Here is a 9,595-nt window from a genome sequence, read left to right as displayed (position 1 = left end):
TCACGTCTTTTACTCTGCCATGATGCCATAAGAGATAAGTATTCACGTGGCGCAGATCTTCTTTTTTAGTCTTTGTAAGTCACTAACGAGTAACTCGCTCACGCACCACAATGCCTTTACCGAAACACACCATCTCTCATCTTCACCTCCAGACACATCAACAATGCATGCCTATTTCTCTATATTGGCGACGCCCCATGCTGGATCGGATTCCCACAATATGGCATAACATTGACCTGTGCACGCCATATCATGTAATATGTCACATTCTGTTCCAGCACGAAGTTAAAATGTTACGAATAAGAAGCGATGGTGGACGTTTAAAGGTACATGAAGAATAGGAAAAAATGTTGACCGTTGGGTAGATAGTTCCTGGACTGCAGATGTCCCGTTTTTCTCAAAAAATACTCTTTAAAATGATAGATTGTATAATAGGGTTTAGTGTTACCAGTGAGCGCAGCGAACGAGTTTCGGGTTAGAGGTAGGCGAAGCAGTAAGTAGGCTCGCGAAGCGAGCTTTGGTTAGGGTTTAGAAGGGGGTGTGGGGGGGAACCCCCCACCTTGGGGGTCTGGGGGGAACCCCCAGGAAACATCCAATCCGTTGAATGACCCGGAGCGCAGCGAAGGGGCTCATTCAGCCGAGCGAAGCGAGGCAGGTGGATGTTGATGTAAAGAAAGTTAAAGATGGGTTTCTAACAAGTCGATAATGGCAAATAATCCTTTACCACTGGGTAATTAGTGTTCTTATGTCTGCTAAAGCGTTTTTTTCGGAAACATTGCAGAGTGAGAAAGAGGAAGAAAACAGATGGAAGATAAAACCAGTAGGAAGTCGATCTTAATAGATATTTTATTGAGAATAATTACACGAACGGGGCACTATTGGAGCTGTAAATTGAATTGGTTGAAACAACGATAAGTACGCATAAAGTGAAAATATGTTGATGGGACTAGCTAGTGTAGATATGGTTACGTATCAGTTTACTGTATTTTTGATTGGAAGAAGTTCAGCGAGAAACGGAACCACAAGGGTAAATGATGAGTGAATAACGACATACATGTGCCAGCGTTTGATATTATGACAGAAAGGGAAACGAAAATTTGGTCTACAGTCCTCAGCAAGAAAGTTACTCCGCTCTCATACGCAGCACGTTTTTCTTTACACCCTCACATAATGTCCACTGCTCCTCCTCCTCTCGAATCTACCTCAAAAAGCTTTGAAGTCTTTCACCGAATCCAGCCCCACAAGTATCTTCGCCGATTCTTAGAACACAGTGTCCGTCCCGATGGCCGACTACTCGACTCATTCCGCAAAACATTAATCACAACCGGATCCATTTCCACCGCCACTGCCAGCGCCATGGTCCGCCTCGGCGGCACTACCGTTGTCTTTGGTATCAAAGCAGAGGTCTGTGAACCTCACGTGGAACGTCCCAATCAAGGCTATCTTGGTATTTCACTCTCTCACTCTCTCTCTCTTTCTCTGTGTAGGCTGCTACAAACGCGTGCACATGAGACGCGTCTTTGTAATTGCCCCAACACTAAAACCAATTCCATTTGTGTAGTGCCCAATGTCTAAATATCACCAATGTGCTCACCCAAGTTCCGTGGAGGACCACCTCCTGAAAAAGCCCAAGTTACATCCAAATTTATCCATCAATTGTTCACAAAGTATGTTTTTTTTTTTGCAAGCCAACAAGTGAAGCATCGCATGAAAGAAAACCTCACACATTGAACCATGTTATTTCCAAGCTCTGACTTGTTCCCACTCGAGTCATTATGCATTGAGGAAGGCAAGGCCGTATGGGTCTTGTACGCCGATATCGTGTGTCTAAATTATGATGGCAACATCCTCGACGCAAGTCTGCTGGCTCTCACTGCTGCACTTTCAAAACGTAAGTCTTAATGTACACATGTCAGAGTCCGGTTATTATTAAAACCATCCCTCCAAATGCATCTCTAGTAACGCTGCCAAAAGCGCAAGTATCGGAATCCATGGTGGTTGAGGCCGATGCATCCAACAAGTCGCCGGTATTCCAGATGACGCGTGTTCCCATTGCATCGACCTTTTGCGTGTTCCAGGAACCCATGGCAGTGTTATCGGATCCCAACGAGGCAGAGGAGGCACTCACCAAGGAAACGGTGACAGTTGTGATGGACAGTAGTGGTCAGGTGTGCCACGTCAGCAAGAATGGAGGCAATTCGATCGAGTCGAGTGCACTGCGCACTTGCTTTGAACGCGGAGTGGAACGGACAAAGGAGATGGCTACACTTATTGAACAGGCATGAAAATAAAAAAAAAAGTCGCCTGCGGCGACCCTTGGCAAGGCGTTCTATACTTGATACTCCGTTGTGTGTAATTGAACTCAGTATCACTGTCTTTATCATCAATGTCACGTGCCTCGCTTCGCTCGGCTGAATGAGCCCCCACGCTGCGCTCCTGATATCAGTGCGACGGTAGCATATGTAGTTCTCTCTCCTGCAGCACTTTTTGCATCGTTCCTTTCGCTTTTTTCGCTACATCCCCATTACAATAATGAGTACCAGAATCGCTGTTAATAAATTTTATTTTGATCTTGAAGTCCACTCTTCTTTAACTAGAATCCATCACAAGTACAACAATTTATAAAGCTATGAGGACTTTATCTCTGGTAGTAAAATACAACCATACACCATAGTGTTGTCATGGCAACGAAAAGCGTGACAGACAGACAGACAGACACTCTATTATCCAAGCTCGTCCCGCGACTTTCTGTCGTCTCTACGAGCCGATACCGTCACCTGCAACGTACCACATTGTGGCAACGTCTCCCTTCTACAGAGGCGCCATTTGACAAGAAAGCCTTATCACATGCTATTCGCAACCTGTATACTACCGATTTTGAATCTACTCTTCTTGGCCCACGCGCTAAATTGCTCTCTGCTTGTCGTCCTACACTGGGTGTCGATCCAATCGTTTGGCTCCCGATGCAATACCACCATCGAAGTCGTCTCATACGTTGGCGTCTTGGCTGGATGCCGAATGGTCGTCCGGAGGCTATCTGCCGCAATTGTTCAGATCGCCATCACCTATCTCGGGACCATGTCATCATCTGTCTACAAGCTCCTCTTGTAATCCTGGATCCTATCTCCTTCATTCTCAACTCGTTACCAAGAACTCGCCCTCGCAGCACCACCACCAAACGTTATTGGCGCTCTTGTTGGCCCCGACTCACCAGCTTACTCCGAGACATTGATCGTTTATGCCACGAAGACGACCTATTCACTGAAGACACCGGCATTGCCACCACCCCGTGCAACGACTTTTTGCTGTGGCTTGATCAACCCAATGCTGATTCACGCCTATCTCTTTCCCCTTCGCCCTCCCTCACACCCTAATTCCTTGTACTAGTTCTTTAAAACACAAAAAAAAAAAAACAAGAAAAAGATTCCCTGTCCCTTGCCGCTTTGTAGCCGCAAGCTTCCGCCCCACTTTGTATCTCCCTTAACCTTTGTGCACTCTTGTAACCCTAGATACTCCCCTTTTTGTTTTCTCTCAAGTCCTTAATCATTTTGCTCTACATTTTCCCCCTCTGGCTCACGGGGTTTTTTTGTTCACCAGTCATGGCGACCGGGCTTTAGCGAGTATGCGATTGGCGAAGCGCTTATATGGCCGTTTAATAAAGATTTATAAAGTTTGAACCAGACAGACGGCCCAAGTGATTTCAGAAGGCGATTTCATACTCCGTATAGAACGCCAAAAAAGTGATAGTAGAAACGCCTGTAATTTTACTGGGGTCGATTCTTTTTGCTGCTTGCTGTCGTTGGTTAACAATCTGTTTTTTTTGGGCACCTGGTGCAAACACTCCGTATGTTATAAATAACGCCTGGAGATCTCTTATTTGCCTTACTAGCGTATAATGTTGTTGCTTGCTCTTTTTAACGCATTTCATATATACAGATCTTATGGCCATCAATCATTATTCACTGAAAAATGTAACGACGGCACCAACTCTCTGTTGTTTGACTATCCATGGCATGGGATGTGTTCCTGATCGGTGACATAGAGAAGAAAAAATCACTTATAAAGTGACCAGTGGTGTGCTTGACCTTTTACTTTGTTCTTCTCGAGTTCATCAAGCCCAATGCGGTTATTCAGAGCTACACAGATCTGATGGGCAAACCGCACTTATATATACCAGTTACAACTTTGTATGCCTATGAAGTTTAGAAGTTCTAGCACACTATAAGCTCTCTTTTTCGTTTTGGGATATTTTCCCAGGCCAGTGGATGGCAACCGTGTTAATACGGATATGAAAACATTATGAGTAGCGCGGGCCCGAAGGCATCATTGAGCATGAAATGTTTCCTGTAGGTTTTATACTGAAAGTCAATGTGTTTATCAAGAAATCCAGACGACAAAAAGGCAGAATACATGGGCGCAATGTGGCCTGGCTATTTATACGTGACTTTTGGCATCCAAAGGCTGAAGAGGACTGGAAGAAAAAAAACAGATTGTTGGCTGGGTGAACCACAATTGATAACGCTAGGTGAGAAAGGGGGGGGGTGTCTATATGAAAGGTCTCTCCATTTGCGATTTGAATCAAAACCAGACTGAACGAAACACGACGATCGGCTTTGATGCTAACCTGCAGTGCAAAGCACGAGTAATGTACCGTGAATATCCCAGTTGGCAAATTAACTCTATCATCATATTCGTTTTTTTCACTGAACAAGGTAACTAGGTCGGTTACAGCCACGCAATGATTTATGGTTACGATATGTAGATAGCTCATGGTTATCCGGAGTAACTACTTGAACCAGTTGAACAGGCAGCTAATGCGTTCTTGAGTCGATCGAGCCTTTTTGCTTTGGAGAACATTGCCTATATCATGTCAAGGTGCTCACATACAATATAGCTATCTTAATATAGCTAATTTGTAATCAAACATATCATCATTCATGATGCACCGAGGACTCGCTCGCTAATATATGCTTAAATGATACGTTCAAACCAACTTATTTATTAATAGTAATTATTACTCGACGCAGTGTAAGAAAATTGCCTCGCATCTTCTTTAAACGTCATTTATTCCACACGCTTCAGAGATAGGTAGCTACATAGAGCTATCAATTATATTGATAACGTTCTATTTTGCTACAGTGAAAATTGTAACTAATTGATATCAAAGGCGATGGTAGACCAGACAGAAAAAAAGTAACTCCGAGCCAGCCACGGGATCTTCAATCGCCGCGTAGGGCCCCAATTTTCTTAAACGGTGGGCACAAGGGCTACAATCGAGTTTCTCCCTCTTTAATCCAGACTAAAAAATATGGACACCTTGACTCTTCGCGGCACGCTTGAAGGTACAGTATCCATGAACACATGGATGGATGCATGGATAGATGGATGGATGAATGAAAGATATGAGCATCAAAAAAATACAAGGGGATATTTAGAAAAAACGGATGGATGGTGATAGTAACAAAAAAAACTCACTAAATTTTTTGACATTTTCTCTTGGTAGGCCATGGCAACTGGGGTAAGCATCCATTTTTCAAGACAAACACACACACACACACCATAAACTACGTGAACTTCGTGATGCTATTGAAGCAAAGCGAATCGCATACGATTATTGAAGCACCCTATAACGTCGAAAACCTTGGGAGGGGAATGAGCAAATCAAGAAGTAACCATGCCAATTTTCTATTCCTATAGTCACCGCCATTGCCACCACCTCTGAAGCCCCTGATATGGTCTTGTCTGCTTCGCGTGGTACGTATAGTGTCGCTTTGTACACTCTAGAATGACAAACGAAAACAGTTTATTTGATTCTAATTGTACTTTTTTTTTATTTAATAGACAAGTCCGTCATTGTCTGGCACCTCACTCGGTAAGCACCTGAAAAGATATTAGAACGTCAATAGTGGGAGAGAAAAATAAAAAGGATGGGGAATATTAAATGGTGGGTGGTTATGATCTATTGTTTACTATTACAGTGACGAGGTGAACTATGGTGTTCCCCGCAAGTCCTTGTTGGGCCACAACCACTTCGTCCAGGACCTTGCCATCTCCTCCGACGGCCAGTTCGCCCTCTCTGCCTCGTGGGACAAGACCCTCCGTTTGTGGGATCTTAACACCGGCACCACCACCCGCCGCTTCGTTGGCCACACCAGCGATGTCTTGTCCGTCAGCTTCTCTGCCGACAACCGTCAGATCGTCTCTGGCTCGCGTGACAAGTCCATCAAGTTGTGGAACACCCTTGGTGAGTGCAAGTTCCAATTGACCGAGGATGGCCACAGCGACTGGGTCTCCTGCGTCCGCTTCTCGCCCAACCCTGCCAACCCCGTCATCGTCTCGGGTGGTTGGGACAAGATCGTCAAGATCTGGGATCTCACCAAGCTCAAGCTTCGCACCAACTTCATCGGCCACAACGGCTACGTCAACACCGTCACCGTTTCCCCCGATGGTTCGCTCTGCGCTTCTGCTGGCAAGGACGGCGTTGTCATGCTCTGGGACTTGAACGACTCCAAGCACCTCTACTCTTTGGAGGCCGGTGATGTCGTCAACGCTCTTACCTTCTCGCCTAACCGCTACTGGTTGTGCGCTGCTACCGCTTCCTCGATCAAGGTCTGGGATCTGGAGAACAAGTCGTTGGTTGATGAGCTCCGCCCTGAATTCAACCAGGTTGGCAAGAGAAAGGCCCGTGACCCCGAGTGTGTCTCCATTGCCTGGTCCGCTGATGGCAGCACTCTCTTCTCTGGTTACACTGATAACCTCATCCGCGTCTGGCAGGTGTCCCGCACCCTGTAAGATTGGGGTTGTATAAAAAAAGAGCTGTGATTATTTTTTTTCTCATAATTAAAACTGATCAAAACACAAAATTTTGCCTTTCTTTATTGTATCTTTTATAATTGGGTAATTGAATTGAAAAGGCGGAATGGGAAGAGGGCTACGTTAAAAAGCGCTGATGTGTACTTAGTAGTTTTTGCGCATATTGACGGGTACGTTGTCTTCAAACTCTTGTTTCGAAGATTCGTAAAAGGACTTATCAAGTAGAGTATGTGCGGCAACCATGGACAGGCTTTTGGCTGCCTCGATGGTAGCCTTGTGCGCCTCTTCGGTGCACGTTGCATTGGCAAATCCAGCGGTATGAGGGAAATCGGATACGCCAATGCTGTACAATGGGTGTAATCCAGGCATAGTATAGCTCACGTTGCCAAAATCTAAGAGGAAACAAAACTTCACGTTAGATTGCCTTTGTACTTTGGGCGCAAAGGATAGGTCTCTCTACCTGTTGAAGCACCACCAGGGTTGCTTCTTGGATTTGGCGTGAGGGAACTTCGTGGCCAAACTCTTTCAAATACTTTGCATAAGTCTCAGCAAGCACGGGGTTTTGGACAATGTCTAGTTGATATCTTGTTAGGCAAAATTCTTTCTCTCTCACCCAAGTTGTTGTAGTAATGTGTGCTTACTCTTGCAAGTGCCAATATCGCGCCATTTCATAGTGACTTGGGTGCCAGTGGCCAAAGCTGCAGCGCGGAAGCAGTTGTCAACCTTTTCTTTAATTTCTTCAACGCGCACAGCGCTGTTAGATCGAACGTAAAAGTGACCTAAAGGTGGGGTTTTTTTTAAAAGTTGTGTTAGACAAACTGTATCCAGAGTAATATATGCCCAAGGCCTAATATTTGTCCAACATTTACCTGCAGTGTAATCCGGAATGATATTGGGTGCTTTGCCACCATCGGTGATGATACCGTGTACGCGATCATGACTCTGAAGCTGCTGTCGAAGTAAACCAATGCTTACCCAAGCCTGACAGATGGCATCCAAAGCGTTAACACCTAAATTAAGAAGCGATCAGTAAGTCGAGCTCTTTTCAACATGTTGTATGGTGTGGGGAGGGTCTGTATAAAGAAATAAGTTGGTACTACCATTCCATGGAGCACCTAAAGTAGGGAAAAAAAAAGATATATTATCAGTAATAAAGTTGTGATTTGTGCAACGCAAAGAACAAAAGAAAAAAATACATTACCACCAGCGTGGGCAGGCTTGCCACGATATTCGACTTTAACGTCCTGAAGAGCAGAGAACGAAACATAGTTGGCATGGGCATTGGCGGGGTGCAACATCAAGCATACGTCAATATCCTTGAAAGCACCATGGTTCATCATGACAATCTTGCCGCTCAAGAGTTCTATTCCAGGTTCCAACTTTTGTAAATTTTCCCCTTCCCTTACTGCGTTATACAACAAAGAAACAAATTGCGTACCTTCAGACGGGGTGCCGTAAAGTATAACCTTGCCGGACGCCTTTCCACTTTCCAACAAAGCCTTGACGGCCAAAGCACTGGCGACACCGCTAATAGCAATCAGGTTATGGCCACAGGCATGTCCAAGTCTACCCGCATTGTCAAAGTTTTTAAGTATATAATCAAATTAGAAAACAAAAAGAAACACAAAGAGGAGCATAGATAATCTTATCTAATTCCTGTTTTATCAAAATTGATAGACAGCACTTTATCAATCATTTACCCAGGAAGCGCGTCATATTCTGAACAAAAGCCGATGCGTCGGCCACCGTTGGTTTCATCGCCAAACTCGGCCCTAAACGAAGTTTCCATTCCAAACACCTTACGCGTAACCTTAAACCCCTTTTTCTCAACGTAGTCAGCCAACACTTGCGAAGCATGATGCTCGTTCATGGACGTTTCTGGGTTGTTGTGAAGCTACAAATTCGGGACAATGTTGTTAGGTTTCGACATATGTCAATATGAATCGTCATCACAAACAAAAGACAACAAACAAAACATAGAACAAGCTTTACATCCAAACTGATCTCGCGTAACTCAGGCGAGACCTTGTCGATGGTCTCATAGATGACTTTCTTTGCTTCTTCTGGTTCGCACTTGAGCTCAAGACCCTAATGTTATTCATGCACATAAACTTAATTAGTATTCTATTGCTATGCTGCAGCTATCATGAATAATTTGCTTTTTGTTTTACCACCGCCATGATATATTTTGTTCGTAATTGAAGGAGTTACTAAAGGAAAAGGAAGAGAGAAAAAGCTATCATTCGTTTCTCACGGGAAATATTATTATTTATGCGTAAATCTCAACAAGTGAGAAAAAAAAAGAGCGCTTTTTACTCGGTGGAGATAAGTAATTGGCGACTGAAATAACTTGAGTAAAAAAGAGATCACCGCCAGCTTCTTGCCGTGGGTTTTTGCATTGAGTGCCGAGGGGGGAAATCTCCGTCAGTAGTAGTAGTAGTAGTAGGGATCCACAGGGGTTGCTTTTTTGACGCACCCTGACTCTCAGATTATGACATAATGTATACACAACATATATACTAAACATCTGTGTTCATCGTTTTCAACAACGTATTTTGACATACACGCACTATGTATATAGCCTCTTGTTTATGAGGATTAACTTTTTTTTTGTTGCTATTCGTTACGTCTTATTGGTCTGAATTTCCCAATGTTGCACTGATTGACTCTAGATCGAAAAGCTTATCAAAGTTTGGTTATATCAATCGTGGACGCACTATAGATATCAATGACAGCAGCTTTATATTAGATAAGGCTACTATAATCGCAGCACAGGCAGTTG

At 44.2% G+C, this 9,595-nt stretch overlaps 4 protein-coding genes across 4 annotated transcripts; 3 read left to right on the top strand and 1 right to left on the bottom strand.

Moving 5' to 3' along the window:
* Window positions 1–1,110: 1,110 nt before the first annotated feature.
* BDB00DRAFT_863514 (ribosomal protein S5 domain 2-type protein) lies at window positions 1,111–2,481 on the top strand (the record flags this gene model as incomplete). The annotated part of the gene is made up of 5 exons (XM_053126128.1): window positions 1,111–1,447; window positions 1,562–1,569; window positions 1,600–1,667; window positions 1,749–1,891; window positions 1,960–2,481. Coding segments are annotated over 5 exons (882 nt in total), but the record flags the coding sequence as incomplete, so codon positions are not given.
* A 233-nt stretch (window positions 2,482–2,714) lies between these two features.
* Window positions 2,715–3,149, top strand: BDB00DRAFT_743827 (uncharacterized protein; the record flags this gene model as incomplete). Its single annotated transcript, XM_053118503.1, has 1 exon — window positions 2,715–3,149. A coding segment is annotated over one exon (435 nt), but the record flags the coding sequence as incomplete, so codon positions are not given.
* Window positions 3,150–5,052: 1,903 nt separating this feature from the next.
* Window positions 5,053–7,138, top strand: BDB00DRAFT_273203 (guanine nucleotide-binding protein subunit beta-2-like 1). The gene is made up of 6 exons (XM_053116744.1): window positions 5,053–5,088; window positions 5,168–5,342; window positions 5,504–5,518; window positions 5,698–5,754; window positions 5,842–5,872; window positions 5,979–7,138. Exons 2-6 carry the CDS (start codon window positions 5,309–5,311, stop codon window positions 6,790–6,792), a joined length of 951 nt encoding a protein of 316 aa, XP_052972311.1. The 5' UTR covers window positions 5,053–5,088; window positions 5,168–5,308; the 3' UTR covers window positions 6,793–7,138.
* BDB00DRAFT_966707 (uncharacterized protein) lies at window positions 6,958–9,256 on the bottom strand (the record flags this gene model as incomplete). Its single annotated transcript, XM_053129802.1, has 10 exons — window positions 8,985–9,256; window positions 8,806–8,901; window positions 8,514–8,707; window positions 8,252–8,379; window positions 8,015–8,176; window positions 7,911–7,928; window positions 7,683–7,823; window positions 7,455–7,592; window positions 7,289–7,386; window positions 6,958–7,221 (listed from the first exon to the last, which is right to left on the bottom strand). The coding sequence occupies exons 1-10, from the start codon at window positions 8,991–8,993 to the stop codon at window positions 6,958–6,960; spliced, it is 1,248 nt and encodes a 415-aa protein (XP_052972310.1). The 5' UTR covers window positions 8,994–9,256.
* Between the last annotated feature and the right edge of the window lie 339 nt (window positions 9,257–9,595).

Source organism: Zychaea mexicana (assembly GCF_025766255.1).
Source record: "Zychaea mexicana strain RSA 1403 chromosome Unknown BDB00scaffold_231, whole genome shotgun sequence".
In the NCBI taxonomy this organism is placed as follows: Eukaryota; Fungi; Mucoromycota; class Mucoromycetes; order Mucorales; family Lichtheimiaceae; genus Zychaea; species Zychaea mexicana.
Note: the sequence above shows the minus strand (reverse complement) of the source record. Positions and strands in the feature narration are given on the sequence as shown.